Source organism: Hypanus sabinus, chromosome 6 (genome assembly GCF_030144855.1).
Source record: "Hypanus sabinus isolate sHypSab1 chromosome 6, sHypSab1.hap1, whole genome shotgun sequence".
Lineage (NCBI taxonomy): Eukaryota > Metazoa > Chordata > Chondrichthyes > Myliobatiformes > Dasyatidae > Hypanus > Hypanus sabinus.
In genome coordinates this window covers 29,935,423-29,953,962 of record NC_082711.1, presented here as the reverse complement: position 1 = coordinate 29,953,962, position 18,540 = coordinate 29,935,423, and the positions used below count along the sequence as shown (strand labels likewise).

General features: G+C 42.7%; 1 protein-coding gene across 5 annotated transcripts in view; it reads left to right on the top strand.

Moving 5' to 3' along the window:
• Window positions 1-404: 404 nt before the first annotated feature.
• Window positions 405-18,540, top strand: part of vipr2 (vasoactive intestinal peptide receptor 2) — a 149,095-nt gene continuing 130,959 nt past the window's right edge. Inside the window, exons 1-3 of one of the 5 annotated variants that reach the window (XM_059971891.1) lie at window positions 405-542; window positions 884-1,062; window positions 3,183-3,288. In XM_059971891.1, the coding sequence (XP_059827874.1) occupies window positions 1,012-1,062; window positions 3,183-3,288 (157 nt within the window). In that variant the 5' untranslated portion in view covers window positions 405-542; window positions 884-1,011. Of the gene's footprint in view, window positions 566-883; window positions 1,063-3,182; window positions 3,289-18,540 lie in introns of all 5 variants that reach the window. The other 4 variants (XM_059971890.1, XM_059971893.1, XM_059971892.1 and 1 more) reach the window with 4 other exon arrangements.

Genomic DNA, 18,540 nt, shown 5'->3' with positions numbered 1-18,540 from the left:
ATTCGGGGAGTTAAAAATCATCTACTGTTACAATCAGATTGTTCCGACAGCTATCTGCGAACTACCTGCATATTTGCTTTTAATTCTTGCTGGCTGCTGGAAGGGCTTGCGGAATAACCCGTCTCTCCCGATGAAACGATAGTTGCTCGGAGTGGACAAGGGAGCCGCAGTACAGTATCCCTCTCCGTCTTTCCCAAGGCCGATGTTATTCCCGATAGTGGATGTGTTTCAGCGAGGGAGGCGCGAACGCCCGAAGACCGGCTAAGTATTGCTGTCGCGGATCCCAGCTGATCGAGTGCTGGGGTGGTGCTTGGACTGGCTTGGATGTTGACTAGCATCTCGAAGCCCACGGCGCCCCATCCTGGACAGTTCCCTCCCGCCTCTGAGACCGCAGCTGTCGAGGACTCGAGTGGACACACGCCCCGGGTTCGGGGCATGAGACTCACCGACAGATGTGTCCCCGGTGCCTGATGCCGTGGAATACAGCGCTCGGTCGAAATTGCCTGTGCTGGGGAGGACGGAACGAGCCAAGTTATTGCAAAGTGAGGGCGGCAGATCCAGAGAGGTGGGCGATGGCGGGGAGAGGGGGAATGAGGGTGGTAAGGAATAGAGGGAGTCAGGTGGAGAGGGAAACTAAGAAAATGGACTGGGAAGAGGTGGGGAGGAGGGCGAGAGGAGATGAAAAGAAAGGAAGGAGACACGAGAGGTAGAGAGAGGGGGAGGAATGGGAGGATACAGACAGGAAGAAAGAGTGCGAGGAGGCGGGGATTGGAAAAGAAAAGGGCAAGGCAGGGTGGGGTTAAGGAGCGGGGTGGGAGGGGGAAAATGAGGGCGAGCCATGAACTCACTGAATGGATCACTGCTGTACTTTCCCTTCGCGAAGTTGCCCGGGGAGAGGTGAAGCGTCGGTTCGTTTCTGCAAACTCCCTCCTTTCCAACAGAGGTCTTCCTCAGCCGTGGGGTCGGGTAGTGTTGCGGCCAAGACTGGCGAAATAGGACCGAGCCTTCGAAATGAGAGGCGTCCTGCTGCACATCTCCCTCAGTCTCAGCTCTTTTCTCTCAGTGAGTATCAGGTCGACACCGATGCACTTGTTCAGTCGTCACCCGCGCAGTGTTTAAACAGAGTTGTCACCGAAAATGAGAGAAGTTTGATCAGGAACGCGATTCCCCCCCCCCCTCCACATTGGTTAAATATATACATGGGTCTTCTTCCTGGTCGGTGTTTTCCCAAATTTAACCAAAATCTTATCCATTTGCGTTGTGGATGATATTTAAAATAAAACGGAAGAAATGCAGGAGTAAAATATCCGTTTTTTCAGCAAAAAATCACCGAAAATGTAATATTTCTCTCTTCACGCCTACGAAATATTTCAAGCGTTTGTTGATAATGTGTGTTTTTATTCCCCCGTCCCCCGATCCTGCCTTTCATACCGTTTCAATGTTGCTATATTTTGTGCGATTTCAGGTTATTTTGGGTCCCATTGTTGCAAGTAAGCTAAATAGAGAACTAATAAAGATTCCAACATCCTCGTGTCTCCAAACTAACAATATATATTTGACAATCTGCGCCACACTGTGCAGGTCACGGCGATCACTGGCGTAATTTTAGTTGAGTTCTGGAGACGCGACAGCTTGTTCCCGGCGCACAGTTAAACGCTGAGCCCGTTTTAATCAGCTCCCCGTTTCCATCCCGGTCTAACCTTATTGCACCCACGCAGCTGTTAACTGTACACAGACGGGTCACTTTATTTACAAAGCATTGTAAATTCTTAGATCACCTGCTGAATTCATATACTTGTGTGTGTAAAACAGGGGAGCGAATGCGATTATTACGGGTGAGGGGAACTAAAACTTAAACGCCAATGGAACTTCCTTTGCATATAATGAATCCCAAGTTAGGCAGATTGAAGATGAGCCGAGAGCCGCAGGGCGGTGGGCTGATGCATTGGTGTATAGATATACGGGTTAGACCATGGGACAAAGTAGGCCGTTTGGCTTCTGCTCCGCCATTCGATCACATCTGCTTTATTTTCCTTCTCAAATCTATTCTCCTTCTCCCAGTAGCCGTTCACGCCTCTACCAATCAAGAACCTATCAGTCTCAGCTTTCAATATAAGACCGTAAGACATAGGAGCAGAATTAGACCATTCGGCCCATCGAGTTTGCTCTGTCATTCCATCGAGGCTGAAGTGTTATCTCTCTCAAGGTTCAAAGCAAATTTATTATCAAAGTACATATATCTCGCCATATACAACTGAGTAATTCTCTTGTGGACATACTCATCAATTCTATAGAAAAGGAACCATAACAGGATCAATGAAAGATCAACCAGAGTGCATAGGACAACAAACTGTGCAAACGCAAATATAAATAAATAGCAATAAATAACGAGAACATGAGATGAAGATTCCTTGAAAGTGATTTCTTTCCCCATAATCTTTATGAGCTGCTCCCCATAATCTCTGACACCTTTACAAATGAGGAACCCTCTCCACACACGCAAAACGCCGGAGGAACTCAGCAAGCCAGGCAACATCTATGGGGAGAAAAAGTACAGTCGACATTTCGGGCCGAGACCTTTCGGCAGGACTCCAGCATCTGTCGACTTTCTCTTGTTTGTGAAGGACTTGGCCTCGGCCGGCACGCGTGGCAATGAAATTCACAGGTTCACTCCTTCTGGCTGAAGAAGTCCCTCCCCATCTCTGTTCTAAAGGGGAGTCCGTCTATTCTGAGGCTCTGTGCCCTCTGGCTTTAGACTCACCAACTATAGGAAACATCCTCTCCACACCCACTCCATCGAGGCCTTTCAATATTCGATAGATTTCAATGAGATTCCACCCCCCGCCCCACCTAATTCTTCCAAACTCCAGAGAGTACAAGTTCTCCTTTCGTTCCCGGAGTTATTCGTATTCCCAAAACTTGGCCTCCATAGCCATCTTTGGCAACGGATTCCACAGATTCCCCACTCTCTGGTCAAAGAAATTCATCCAGAATGTTAATAACTTGGCATATTAATCGCTTCGGAGAAAGCCTTTTGTTAACTCCGAGCCACCTGCGATATTCGTCTGATGTATAGACCCCAGACCAGACAGCCGCGGTACCCAGTTTGTGTGCGGAGTGCGGGCTTCGAACTGTTCTTACCGTGTGAGGTTTAACGATTCGTTCCCTGATCCTGTCCGCAGGTCAACGGGATCCTCAAGGATTGCCAGATAACGCTGGACATTCAGAGGGAGGAGCTTCACTGTTTGACAAGGCTGAAGAAGCACAACGTTATAGATCTCTCTGACGGTGAGGCGGTGTGTCTTTTTCGGATCTGTGCCTAATGTTGGAGAATTGATGAAAGAAATTGGAGGGAAGTCGGGAACGGGCCTTAATGTAACCCAAACGATGTAGAGTTTTACAGGAGCATTCCGAGAAGCCAAAACTGCGCCACTGTCATATCTGTACACTCGGTAATACCCAATATAACCGCAGAGATTGGTTGTAACAATTATTTTAATCATTATTAAAATATGGCCGGAGAGATAGCCGGTGATATTGAAATTTTCCCAAAGGTGGTGAGTAATGTAAAATTTTAACATGAATTAGCAGAGCAGTAATTGTGGGGGAAAAAACGCCCGCATATAAGTAGCGCCACGTGCAACCTTCAACGACTTCAATGTACTTAACAACCAGAGAAGTTTTGTTTTCCAGTCAGTGTGTACTTAACAAATAATAAACGGGCTCTTTTTTTTTAGCTGTCTTGCGTAAGGAAAGGGTGACTACTTGGATTTTAAAGGTTTTCCTGACAGGCTTAAGTGCTGAGCAGCAAACCCTTTGTCATCTTGATGACGATGTTTCTGATCTGCAGCTCAGACACTGAACACCCACACAGACTGTGAAGCTCAGGCTCCAGTGAGGGTTTGAGAGATGGCGTGGGTGTTAATTCTTCACACTTCCTCACATACCTTCCCCGGCATTCCACTCGATCTGTTTGAGCGGCACAACTCCCTTCACTTTGAACTGATCAGAGCTGAGACCTCAACACACACTCATTGCTGGAGGGACTCAGCAAGTCGGGCAGCATTTATGGACGGGAATAAACAGCCAACAATTTGGGCTCAGACCCTTCATCGGGGCTGTTTGTGATAATTACTGAGATAAAAAATATGGGTTTCAGTGGGTATTTTTAATGTCAGAGAAATGTACCCCTTGAAATTCTTTTTCTTGGCAAACATCCATGAAAACAGAGGGGTGCCCCGAAGAATGAACGGCAGTTAAATGTTAGAACCCCAAAGCCCCCCCACCCCGGCTCCCCCCTCCCACTCACAAGGCAACAACCGACCCCCATCACCACCAGCAAGAAAAGCATCAGCACCCTCCACGGAACGCTCAAACATGCAGCAAAGCATCATAAAGATACAGAGTTCCTGTGCCCCAAAAACTACTCATTTGACACACCACAGGCTCTCTCTCTGTCCCCCAGATAAGGGAAAAAGGGGCGTCCCCATTTCACAGCGAAAGGGGAGACATAAACAACTCGCTGACATAGCATGTTAGAAGTCTGTTGCGTCACTTTTTCTGAGCTCTGCGCCCGGAGAGTCAGCACCAAAAAGACGCAGATCTCCGGACGCACGACTCCCAGCAGCTAACCCGCTGCTCCCGATGTTCCGTGTTCTCCCGCAACATTTCAGTCAGAGGCACCGACTTAGTTAGGTCTAAAACTAGTGTATTATGCTTGAACAGGGGAGACTACAACGGGATGAGGGAGGAGTTGGCTAATGTGGATTGGGAGCACAGGCTATTTGGTAGGGCAGCTGAGGAACAGTGGAATAATTCCAAACAGATTTGTTACAAGGCTCAACCAAAGTATATTCCAGTCCAAACTAAGGACAATAAGTGTGGGGAAAGTCAGCCTTGGATAACTAAGGAAATAAAAGATAGTATCAAATTAAAAGCTCATGTGTACAAAGTCGCAAAGAGTAGTGGGAGACTGGAAAACTTTAAACAGCAACAGAGCAACTAGAAAAGAAATAAGGAAAGGGAAGATAGAGCATGGAAGTAAATTAAAACAAAATATAAAAACAGATAGCAAAAGTTTTTATAAATATATAAAGCAGAAGAGAGTGGCTAAAGTCGACGTAGGTCCCTTGGAAGATGAGAAGGGGAAATTGATATTGGGTGATGAGGAAGTAGCTAAGGTATTGAACGACTATTTTGTATCAGTCTTCACAGTGGAGGACACCTCTAATATGCCAAAGAATGATGTTATGGACAAAATGGGAGGTGAGGACCTCGATAAAATCACTGTCACTAAGGAGATAGTGATGAGCAAACTAGAGGGCCTGAAGGTAGGTAAGTCCCCTGGTCCTGATGAGATGCATCCCAGGGTGCTGAGGGAATTGGTGGAGGTTATAGTAGGTGCATTGGTAATCATTTACCAAAACTCTCTAGACTCTGGGCAGGTCCCGGTGGAGTGGAAGATAGCAAATGTCAGTGAAACATTTTGAAAGGAGTGGTTCAATTAGACAGATGCAGCATGAATTCAGAAAGAGCTGGAAATGTAACAATTCAGTTACACAGAATTGGTTCTTCTTTCACATGGGGGTGAGGCGAGGGGGGGAGAGAGAGAAAAAGGCAGAAAGGTAGAAAGGGTAAGAAAGGGAAAGGTAGAGATAGAGGAAGATAGAGAAACCGAGAGAAAGAGACAGACAGAGGTAGAGAGATGGGGTGGGAAGAGAGGGAGAGAAGAAATGTAGCACTTGGCCTAAATCCACAAGGGAATGTAAAAACACAGCTGCTGAAATAAATAGTCCAGAAAATGCTGGAAACACTTGGGAGGTCAGGCAGCATCTGTGTGAGAGAAATGGAGTTAACAAACGAACCGTTAAATCTGCTCCCCTCTCCACAGTTACAGCCTAACTTGAAGAGAGTTTTCTTCTTTTGTTTCAAGTTTCTGGATCTGCAGTATTCTTCTTCCAGTGCAATTAATGAATCATAAGCATTTGCTTTCTCTTGGTATGGTCTAGAATACTCTACTGCATACCCCACTGTCTTGGAGGACTCAGTACAACCAACAGTTAAGCAATTAGCATTGACCAGAGCTAAAAATCTCCCCCTACATTGATGTAATGTCTTCCTTCTCTCACAGCCAAGCATAACACAGTCTTATGCTGTCTAAGCCAGCAGCAACTGTCGGTAGAACAAATTAATCCATAAATTTGTGATTTTTGCCAGAAAATTGGCACATTTTTCCCAAACACACTCGATTCAACAGAGCTATGGAGGTCATGGAGGTGACAATAAGAGATTACAATGTCTAACCCAGTAGAGTTGGGGAGTTCCAAAGGTAAACAAAAACAGTCATAGAAATAGGGAGATAGGGTTCCTCTTGTCTTCACCTACCATCCCACTAGCCTCCATGTCACCACATAATTCTCCTTAACTTCCACCATCTCAATGAGATTCCATCACCAAGCACATCTTCTATGCCCTCTCCCTACACCTCCTCCTCTTCACTTTCCTCCTCACTATCATTCAGGGCCCCAAACAGTTCTTCTAGGTGAGGCGACACCACCTGTGAACCTGTTGAGGACATCTACTGTATCCGGTGCTTCCCATGTGACCTGTATATCGGTGAGACTGATGTATATTGGGAGACTGCTTCGTCGAGCACCGCCCACCAGAAAAAGCAGGATTTCCTGATGGCTGCCTATTTTAATTCTACTTCCCATTCCCATCCCGACATATCAGTCCATTGTGTCCTCTGCTGCCACAATGGGGCCACACTCAGGATGGAGGAGCAAACTATCCAGGTAGCCCTGTAACCTGATGGCATGAACATCGATTTTTCAAACTTCCAGTAATTGCCCCCCATGTCCTCTCCTTCACCATTCCCCAATCCTGTTTTCCTTTCTCACCTTTCTGTTGTCTCCTTACTCACCTATCACCTCCCTCTGCTGTCCCTCCTCTTCCCTTTCTTCCATCATTTTTTGCCCTCTCCTGTCAGAATGCCCCTTCACCAGCCCTCTAACTCTTTCACCAATCAACTTCTAGCTCTTTACTTCAGCCCCTCCTACTCTCCCAGATTCACCTATCCCATACCACCTTGTACTACTTCCTCCCCTCCACCTCCACCTTCTTACTCTGACTTCTCCTCTTCCTTTCCAGTCCTGATGAAGGGTCTCAGCCCGAAACATCGACTGTTTACTCTTTTCCATTGATGCTGCCGGACCTGCTGAGTTCCTCCAGCATTTTGAGTGTGTTGCATAGAAAGGAAGAGATAAGTACTTCAGGAAGAAACCCAGGAAAATCATTAGAAAAGACCAAATGAAGGTCAGTACGCTGTTAATGGCAAGATCCTTAACAGTGTTGATGTACAGAGGGATCTTGGGGTCCAAGTCCATAGCTCCCTGAAAATAGCCTCTTAGATTGTTAAGTTGTTAAAGAAGGCATATGGCGCACTTGAAGACATATGGCGCACTTGCTTTTATTAGATGAGGTACTAAGTTTGAGTCAGAATGTTATGTTGAAGCTTTACAAAACTTTTGCCCGGCATGCACCTGGAGTATTGTATTCCATTCTGGTTGCCCCATTACACGAGGGATGTGAAGGCTTTCAGAGAGAATGTAGAGGAGTTTGACCAGGAAGCTTCCTGGATTAGAGGGCATGTGTCATAGGGAGAGGTTGGACAAACTTGGATTGATTTTTCTAGAGTGGCAGAGGATGTGGGGAGACCTGATAGCAGTTTATAAGATTGAGAGGCAAAGGTAGAGAAGACAGCCAGTATCTTTCTCCCATTGTTGAAATTTCTAATACTAGGAGGTGCTCATTGAAAGTGAGAGTGTGTAAGTACAAAATATGCAGGTCGAGTTTTTTTACACGTGAAGTGCTGGAAGGCACTGCCATGAATGGTGGTGCAGGCAGATAATATAGGGGTGTTTAGGAAGCTCTGAGATAGTTAAAATTTCTAAGTAAATTTATTATTAAAGTACATATATGTCACCATATACTACACTGAGATTCATTTTCTTGTGGGTATTTCTTAGTAAATACGAAGAAATGCAATAGAATCAATGAAAAACTGCACATGACAAAGATAGACGAACAACCTGTCTGCAAAGGACAACAGATTGTGCAAATACAAACAAAAACAAATAATAAATAAGTAATAAATATTGAGAGCACGAGTTGTAGAGCTCTTGAAAGTGAGTCTGTGGGTTATAAAATCAGTTCATTGTTGGGGTGAGTGAATTTATCCTCTCTGGTTCAAGAGCCTGAGGGGTATAACTGCTCCTGAACTTGGTGGTGTGGGAACTGGGGCTCTTGTAGCACCATCCTAATGGCAGCAGTGAAAAGAGAGCATGGGCTGGGTGGTGGAGGATCCTTGATGTTGGATATTGCTTTTTTGTGACAGTGCTTTTGTGTAAGTGTGCTCAATGGTGTAGAGGGCTTTACTCATGATAGACTGGGTTGTATCCACTACATTTTGTAGGCTTATCCATTCAAGGGCTTTGGTGTTTCCGTTCTAGGCCGTGATGCAACCAGCTCGTATGCCGTTCAGCGTGCGTCTACCAGAAGTTTGTCGAAGTTTTAAATGGCATACTGAATCTTCGCAAACTTATCAGAAAGTAGGGGCGCTGCCGTGCCTTCTTTGTAATGGTAGATATCTGCAGAACCCAGGACAGATCCAATGAAATTATAACACTGACGAATTTAAAGTTGCTGACCCTCTTCATCTCTGTTAAGGACTGGCTAATGGACCTATAGTCAACAATCAGCTCTTTTGTTTAGCTGACATTGAGTGAGAGGTTGATGTTGTGGCAACATTTAGCCAGATTTGCAATCTTCCTCCTATGTACTGATTCATCACCACCTTTAATTCAGCAACCCTATGGACACATTGATGTGCAGAGAATAGAGGGATATGGACATTGTGTAGGCAGAATGGATTAGTTTAATTAGGCATTTCATTGCTAATTTAATTAGTTCAGCACAACATTGTGGGCCGACAGGCCTGTTCCAGTGCTGTACTGTTCTAAGTTCCAAGACCGAGGGAAACAAGAAGTCAAGGCAGAGTGGGAGGTTTAATAATGTGAGTAAAATTTCAGAAATTCAGCAGAAAAAGAGTGACCAATCCTTTTAAAACTGATGTTTCAAGTTGTATCTTTTCTTTGGCCAGTGCAGCACGGACATTGACCAGTTTCATTTCTCTGGCCCCAAAATAAAGATTGAACGTAAAAATTCACCAGGATGTTACAATCTGAGTGGAATGAGAAAAATGGAACAAAGGGTTTAAGATTCAAGCTTGTTAAGTTACAAATTTCTACTTGTATGTATCTGTGACAATCACCTTAATCAGTCTACAATCAGTGACTGCTTAGCGGAACCAAAATGGTTTCAATCAGGTCTTGTCCTGTCTCACAAAATCAGATTTTTGAGGAGATATATAATAAGAAAGCTGATGAAATTAGGGTGGTAGACATGGTTTACAATGACATTAGCAAGGCTTTTGATAGATTTCCACGTAGATTAGGGTACGTGGGATCTGGGGTGTGTAATCATATTGGATCTCAAGATGCATTTGATGATAGGAAGCAGAGGTTGTGATAGGTTGTGTTTTTCTAACTGGAAGCCTGTAACTAGTAGTGTACCACAGGGAAAGATGATAGGACCATGACTTTTTTTTGTCATTTATATAAGTTACTAAGATGAGAATGAAGCTAGATTGCTGACAACACAAAACTTGGTGTGTAGTAGAAAGTGAAGAAGGTTGTGAAAAGATAGGGGGATATAGACCAATTGGAAAGTTTGGCAGAACAGCAGCAGAAAAGTGTGAGTCAATGCATTGTGGGACATCAAGTATGAACAGCACATGTACAACAAATGGCAGGGACCTTAGGAGTGTTGATGTACAGAAGGACCTTGGGATGCAAGTTTATCGCTCCCTGAAACTTGCGGCATGTGTGGATAGTGTAGCAGAGAAGGTGTTGGGCGTGCTTGTCTTTGCATTCTGAGGCACTGAGTGTAAGGGTTGGGATGGGACAATATGCTGCAACTGTGTAAAAATGGTCAGTTTGCATAGGAGTGTTGTCTTCAGTTCTCCCCACTGCAGGAGGAACATGGCAGCATTAGAAAGAGTGCAGAAGAGATTCAGCCGGATGTTGCCTGGAATGGAGGGCTTTATTCTTAAGGAGAGATTGGATAGGCTGGGCTTGTGCCCACTTGAACATAAGAGGCTAAGCGGGTGACCTTATAGTGATATATAAATTTATGAAGGGCATAGATAGACAAGAAATTCATAACATTTTCATAAGGTTGGGAGTTTAACACTAGAGGGCACAGGTTTCAGATGGGAGGAGAGGAATATCAAGAAGATCTGAGTGATAAAACTTTCCATTTGGAGGGTGAGATGCCAGAGGAGGTGGTAGAGGTATATGTAACTACAAACTTTTGAAAGGCATTTCGATAGGTATTTAGATAGAAAAGGGTTTCAGAGATACTGGACTAATCATGGCCCCATCAAAGTAATGTAACAAAGAAAAATTATCTTTATTTGTCACACTTACATTGAAACATACAATGAAATGGATGTATTTGTGGCTGTCTGCGGACAGTCTGAAGATGGGTGGAAGGGCAGAGTGTGGGAATGGGCAAAGAAGTGGCAGATAGAATATAAGTAGGGAAGTGTACAGCCATGTGCTTTGGCAGAAGTAATAAAGGCATGCATTACTTTTTAAATGGGGTGAAAATTCAAAAATCAGAAATACAGAGAGGCTTGGGGGTACTCATGCAGGATTCCCTAAAGGTTAACCTGCAGGTTGAGTTGGTGGGAAGGAAGTCAAATGCAATGTTAGCATTCATTTCAAGAGGACTAGAATACAAAAGCAAGGATGTAATGTTGAAGCTTTATAAGGCATTTGCTAGACCACACTTGGAGTAAAGTGAGCCGTTTTGGGCCTTTGTCTAAGAAAGGATGTGCTGGCATTTGAGAAAGTTTAGAGGAGGTTCACCAGTGATTCCAGGAATGAAAGGGTTAACATATGAGGAGCATTTGATGGCTCTGGGCCTGTACTCACTGGAGTTTAGAAGAATGGAGGAAATCCCATTGAAACCTATTGAAAATGGAAAGGTCTGGATAGTGTGGCTGTGGAGAGGATGTTCATGTAATGGGCAAGTCTAGGACCAGAGGATAAAGCTTCAGTATTGAGGGACATCCTCTTAGAACAGAGATGAGGAAAAATGTCTCTAGCCAGAGAGTGGTGAATCTGTTGGATTCTTTGCCGCTGATCACTGTGGAGGTCAAGTAATTTAAAATGGAGGTTGGTAGGTTCGTTGGTAGTCAGGGTGTGAAAGGTTACAGGGAGAAGGCAGAAGGATGGTTGAGAGGAATAATAAATCAGTCATGATGGAATGGTGAAGCAGACTCCATGGGATGAGTGGTCAAAGAATGCTCTTGGGTCTTATGGAACTGTGCCATTTTATGTCAGCAATCAACACAGTCGGAAGATGTCACATGTACATTGAAGCATACAGTTGTTTGTGTCAAATCAAACCAGCAAGGATTGTGCTGGGAGAAGTGTTGCCACACTTCCAGTGCCAATGTAGCATGCCCACAACTCACTGATCCTAACCATATGTCTTTGGAATGTGGGAGGACGCTGGAGCTTCCAGAGGAAGCCCTCACAATCATGGGGAGCAATGGAAAAAGCCTGCTTCTGTTAACCCTATCTGTACTCCTCATAATTTTGTATACCACTATCAAATCTCTATGCATTCTCCTATGCTTCGTGGCGTAAAGACTTAACCTTTCCTTCTAACTCGTCCTGAAGTCCCTGCAATGTCCTTGTAAATTTTCTCTGTACTCCTTCAATTTTATTGATACCTTGCTGGGGGTAGGTGACCAGAACATCACACAATACTCCAAATCTGTTTTCATCAATACCTTATAGAACTTTAACATGACATCCCAGCTCTTGTAAGTCAATACTTTGATTTATGAAGATCAATATGCCAAACACTCTCCTTACGATTCTGTCCACCTGCGATGCCACCTTCAAGGAAAGTATACATTTCCTGGGTAATGAAAATATTCTTCATCCAACTCTTAATCAAGATCCTCTGACCTTCAAGAGACCCTCAGTTTCTCTGTCAAACTGTTGTACCCATAATTCACTAAGATCTGTCTTAGAAATTTTGCCTGGAACTATGAGCATATTTATTGAGCTCATAACAACTGAAATCTTTAAATCAGAATAATTGAATGCTTTCTTTTTTTTACAATATTTTTATTCAGAAGAAAAAAAACCAAGATTTACAGAGTGCAATTCATCTCAACATAAATTGTGTACATTCACCTATTGTAATAAAATTGATCAAAATGCTATAGCATAACACATAAAGATATACCACTCTGTAATCAAAAATTTAAAGATAAGTCATACATCATAAAAGAATTTTTTTATATAAAAAAAGTCAACCCCCTACCAACTAACAAAGAAAAAAGCTGATGGATGACAATGGATAATTAGAAAAAAAAGACATTCACTTAAGAAGAGAAGATAAAAATATACATAAAAGTCTGTTCACTGTTAAACTTTTTAAATTGGAAAAGTAATTTAGGAAAGGTCCCCAGATATCATAAAAAGATTGTTTCAAATTTAAGACTGATTGAAATAATTGAATGCTAAATATTATTTCCAGTTTTCAGCATCCATTGATGTTATACTTTCCACAAAGGCAGGGACAACAAACATACATGAGTGTGCACATGCACACACTCACATTCTTACATAGATGGTTGTGCAAATTTATACACACATCATATGTTCATGTGCCTGCGTGCATGTGCACACACACACACAAACATACAGAAAATAAAAATACACACTCATCCAATACACAACACAAATAGACTCATACAAACATGTTACATGTCATTAGCATATATTCATCAACCCAGCACGAACACAACAATGGCATTGATTTCAGTAACATCTTTAATATAATGAAATGTCCCAAAAGGACGTAACAAGAGCATGATCAAGTAATGTTCGTCCAAATTCGACACTGATCCATGGAGAGAGGTATCAGGCGACAATGGGCTTGGACAATCTGGGTTTCCTGAGTCAGAATCAGGTTTATTATCGCGGACTTGTGTCATGAAATCTGTTGTTTTGAGGCAGCGGTGCAGTGCAAGGAGCGAAGAGTGAGACAGACAGAGCCGGAGAACTCCAGAATACAAAGCGAAGTCTGAAATATGTGCAACCACACCATCATCTACAAAAATGAAGTTCAGAAAATCCTCCAGTTCAAATGAGCACAGTTCAAACATCCAGAAGTCTAAACCCTACATTATGGAATTGTGGAAATGAGTGGAGAATTAGAATTTGACCAAATAGACACTGACATAAAAACAACAGAACCGAGGTTTTCGTACTCTATTTTTGTCAAAACAGATGCTGCTGCAGAACTAGTCATGCCTAAGGGAGGATTTGCTCTTTGTACCCATTATTATCAAGAGATGCTGTTCAGCTGACTACGTAGACCCTCTGTGGGCTTGACCACACAGAGAATGATCCTCCTCATTAGAATTGATCAAATGGCCATGCAGTTAATATGTTTATTCATTTCTTCTTCATATATGAAAATATTACTCTTTTGGAATTATTGAACCTTTTAGTAGAATAATTCAAACATTTTAGACAATAGACAATAGGTGAAGAAGGAGACCATTTGGCCCTTCGAGCCTGCACCGCCATTTTGAGATCATGGCTGATCACCCCCCCCCACCCCCACCACAGAGTGGAAGGGTTATGGCAATGCCTGCATCTTGGATGCAGAGAAAATTGACCCTCCCCTTTGTTCGGTCCACAATTAAATTGTTGGTCTTACTGATGTTGAGTGCCAGGTTGTTGTTGCAACAGCACTCAACCAGATGATCTGTCTCTCCCCTGTATGCCTCCTCGTCGCCATCTGAAATTCTACCAACAATAGTTGCATCATCGGCAAACTTATAGATGGTGTTTGGGCTGTGCTTAGCCACACAGTCGAGGGTGTAGCGAGAGTAGAACCGTGGGCTAAGCATGCATTCTTGAGGTGCACCAATGCATTTCGTCAGCGAGGAGGAGATGTTATTTCTGATTCGCACTGACTGTGGTCTCCTGGTGAAGAAGTCAAGGATCAAGTTGCAAAGGGAGGTACAGAGGCCCGCGTTTTGGAGTTTGTTGATTAGAACTGAGGCTTTGATTATGTGGTGTGCTGAGCTGTAATCAATAAACAACAGCCTGACATAAGTGTTGCTATTGTCCAGGTTATCCAAGGCTGAGTGGAGAGCCAGTGAGATTGCATCTGCTGTAGACCAATTGTGGCAGTTGGCAAAATGCATCAGGTCAAGGTCCTGAACCCGTAACCCAGGACATGCCCTCTTCTCTTTATGAGGTACAGCAGCCTGAAGATACACAGTCAATATTTCAGAAACAGCTTTCTCCCCTCTGCCATCAGATTTATGAATGGACAATGAATTCTTGAACACTTCGTTACTATTTTCTCTTTGCTCTCTTTTTGCATCATTTATTTAATTTCGTTTTTTATATATACTTATTGTAATTCTTACTATCCTGCCAGCAAATTTTAGGAACTGGGAAAAGGGTTAATATGCAGCACCTTAGAGGTGGTAATTTCAGGATTACTCCTAATGTCACATGCTAACAAGTATAGGACATAGAATATTATAGCACAGTACAGGCCTTTTAGCCCACAGTATTATGCTGAACTTTTAACCTACTCTAAGATTAATCTAACTCTTCCCTCCTACATAGATCTCCATTTTCCTATCATCAATGTCTCATCGAAGAGTTTCTTAAATGCCCCTAATATATCTGCCTCTACCACTACCCTGGCAGAGCATTTCACAGGCTCATCACTTTCTGTGTAAAAAAAAATTACTTCTGACATTCCCCCCCCCCCCAAATACTTTGCTCAAATTGCCTATATATGTTGTCTGAGCCCTGCCGAAGGGTTTCGGCCTGAAACATCGACTGTACTCTTTTCCATAGATGCTACCTGGCCTGCTGAGTTCCTCCAGCATTTTGTGTTTGTTGCTTGGATTTCCAGCATCTGCAGATTCTCCCTTGTTTATATATGTTGTCTACCTATTAGCCATTTCTCCCCGGGGAAGAAGTCGCTTTCTATCCACTCTATCTAAGCTGCCTGTCATCTTGCACTTCTCTATCAAGTCACCTTAGATTCCAAGGTGGAATATAGCCAGAACCAATGAATTCATAGAAGATGCAGGAAGAAGTGCTTTGGATTTCTGAGATTTTCCCGTCCCCTTCTTCAGCACTTAGAACCAATATACTGTATTTCAGATGGTTAACAGCTCAGTAGGACCAGACCAATATCCTCACAGAGAGGTGGGTGTGCTCATCCCCTGGGGCAAGGGACTTGGCAGGGGAATGGGACCGTTTGAAAGCCAGGAAGGAGACAAAAGTGGAAGTGAAAGGGAATATAGGGACCAAAAATAAAGAGAGATCAGAACAAAGGCAAACAGCAAATATAGTCTGACTATAGGATAATGTCAAAAGGCCAGCTTTAAAAGCATTGTACCCGAATGTATGGTGCATCTTTAAAGAGGTGGATGAATTAATGGCACAAGTACTTGTAAATGGATGTCTAATTGTCACAGCGGAAACATGGCTTCATGGTAACCAACATGCTGGGAAACAAACATTCCAGGGCATTTGATATTTTGAAAGTAAAATAATATGAGAAAGGAGGTGCTGAAGCTCTGTTATTAAGTGATGACATTAGTGCAATAGTTAGAAAGGATTATGGCTTGGCAAATTGTAGTGCTGAATTAGGATCAGTTATTTGCAAAGCTGAGAAGCCACAGGGAACAGAAAATAGACAGAAGGGTTTATAAGCTTCCAAATGGCTGTACTATTGCAGAGTGATACAACTGATTCAATTAGAAAAGCATGTAACAGGGTAATACAGTAACTTTGGAGGACTTATATCTAAATGTATCAACTGAACATATCAAATTAATGCTGACAATGTCGGAGATTAATTCTTTGAAGGCGTACGAGATGTACTTCTGGATTAGCTACACTGAGGAACTGACTAGATAATATGTTATTTATAATTCAGTACTGAGAAAAGGATTCAATAATAATGTAAAGACGCCTCCAGGTAAAAGTAACCCTAATGTGATAGAATTTTGCACTAATTTGGAAATGATGTAGTTCGGTTCAATCTGAAATAGGATTTTCAATCTAAGTGAAGGAATCTCTGGAGACATGAAAGGCAAATTATCTGGAGTTGCTGAATGTAAAAAATAAATAGAAGAATAAATGGACTTGAAGGAAATATTATGTGATTTGCAACAAATATACTTTCCTCGAAGGCATAAGGAAAATATAAACAACGTGGGTGAACTATGCGTAACACAAAAAATCAAATCAAATCTAGAGAATAGCTTGACAAGGTCGCCAGTGAAAGCAGTATGTCTCATACTGAGAGTGCATTAGAATTCAGCAAATGATGGTCAAGAAATTAATAAACAGAAGGAAGTAGAATATGAACCAACACACACAAAATGCTGTAGGAACTCAGCAGATCTGGCAGCATCTATGGAAATGAATAGATAGTCAATGTCTTGGGACGAGACCCTCCTTCAGGACTGAGAAGGAAAGGGTAAAATGTCAGATTAAAGCATGGGGAAGGGGAGGGAGAACAGCTGCAACGTGATAGGTGAAACCAGATGGGCGTGAAAGGTCAAGGGCTGGAGAAGAAGGGATCTGATAGGAGAGGAGAGTGGGCCATGGGAGAAAGAGGAGGAGGAGGGGACCCTGGGGGCAGTAACAAGCAGGTGAGAAGAAGTGAAAAGTCAGAATAGGGAATAGATGAATGGGGGGGGGGGGCAGAATTTGTTCACCAGAAGGAGAAATCAATGTCCATGCCATCAAGTCGGAGGCTGCCTAGATGGGGTATAAGGTGTTGCTCCTCCACCCTGAGGGTGAGAATAGAGAAGAAAACCAGCAAAAAACCCAACAACAGACTTATGATGCATAGGTTTATAAAAACAAGTCTAACAATGGCCAATGCTGGGTCTCCGACTGACAGGGAATTTGGAATATAAGACCTTGAACAGAGCAGTAATGTAATGACCGTTCAGCCTACAACGTTGTGCCAAATTATTTAAACACTAAGTAAATGCCTATCTAAACTCATCACTTCTCCTGATATAATGTCCATTCACTGCATATTGGGAGAGAACTTCCTAAATGCCTCTATCTGTTTACCTCTGCCACCCCTTTGGCAGATCTTTCCTGCATGCTTGACTCACTGTGTAAAAAAAAACTTGCCTCCACTCTCTTTAAATGTGCGACCTCATAGATTTATATATTTCTACCCTGTCTGCCTATTGTTGTCTCCTGTATATTTATAAACTTCAGTCAGGTCTCCCCTTACTCTAAAATGTATAGAACATAGAATAGTACAGCACAGTACAGGCCCTTTGGCCCACAATGTTGTGCCAACCCTCAAACCCTGCCTCCCATATAACCCCCCACCTTAAATTCCTCCATATACCTGTCTAGTCGTCTCTTAAACTTCTTTATACTGATCATACAGGCACTTCATGCAGGGGCAGTCTCTGATTAAGAAGAAACATGACAAGTTGGCATTTATTGTAGTAGGAGTTCCTTTTAATCTTCATTTTTTTGTGATGAACAACATTGCCAACCAAGGCCAGAATTTATTGCCCAGCTTCATTGTGTCCATTCCAAAGGGCTTCCTTTCAGAAGTCAATAACCTGGGGTGGATATACTGTACGTCCATAAACCCATAAGACATTGGAACAGAATTAGTCTATATGGCACATCGAGACTGCTCCACCATTCAATCATGCCTGATTTATTAAATTCAAGTTCAAATTCAGCTTTAATCATGAATGAATGAATGAAATTGATTTGGTTCGGTCAGTGCAAACATAACAAAAAGCACCATTCACAACGACGATTTCATAGGACAAAATTACAACAAAGAACATAGATATTCTTTAAAACAGACCGAAAGGGTGTAGGCTGAAGCTACAGCTTATTACGCCTACCCCTCTTACTTATACAACAACATATTTGGCATCAATCATCACATCAAAAACAAAAAAATTCATAATTTCTTAACACAAAATCCAATTCCAAATATCATTTATTTACATTACTCCCATTCATTTTAAATCATGTATTTTATATTTGTTCATTAAATAATTTTTAAATAATTTTTTAAACTTGTTAAGTGTAGTGCATGTTTTTAAGTTCTTACTACAACTGTTCCATAGATTCACCCCTCTGACTGAAATACAATCATCAACAAGCATGCATGTGAATTCATCCAAACAAAACCATGTTTCTCCAGGGCTCTATGTCCTCTGATTGTGAAATATGGCAATGAATTCCTCAGACTCACCAACCCCTGGCTAAAGAAATTCCTCCTGATCTCTCTTCTAAAGGGACATCCTTGTATTCTGAGGCTGTGCCCTCTGCTCTGAGATCCCCACTG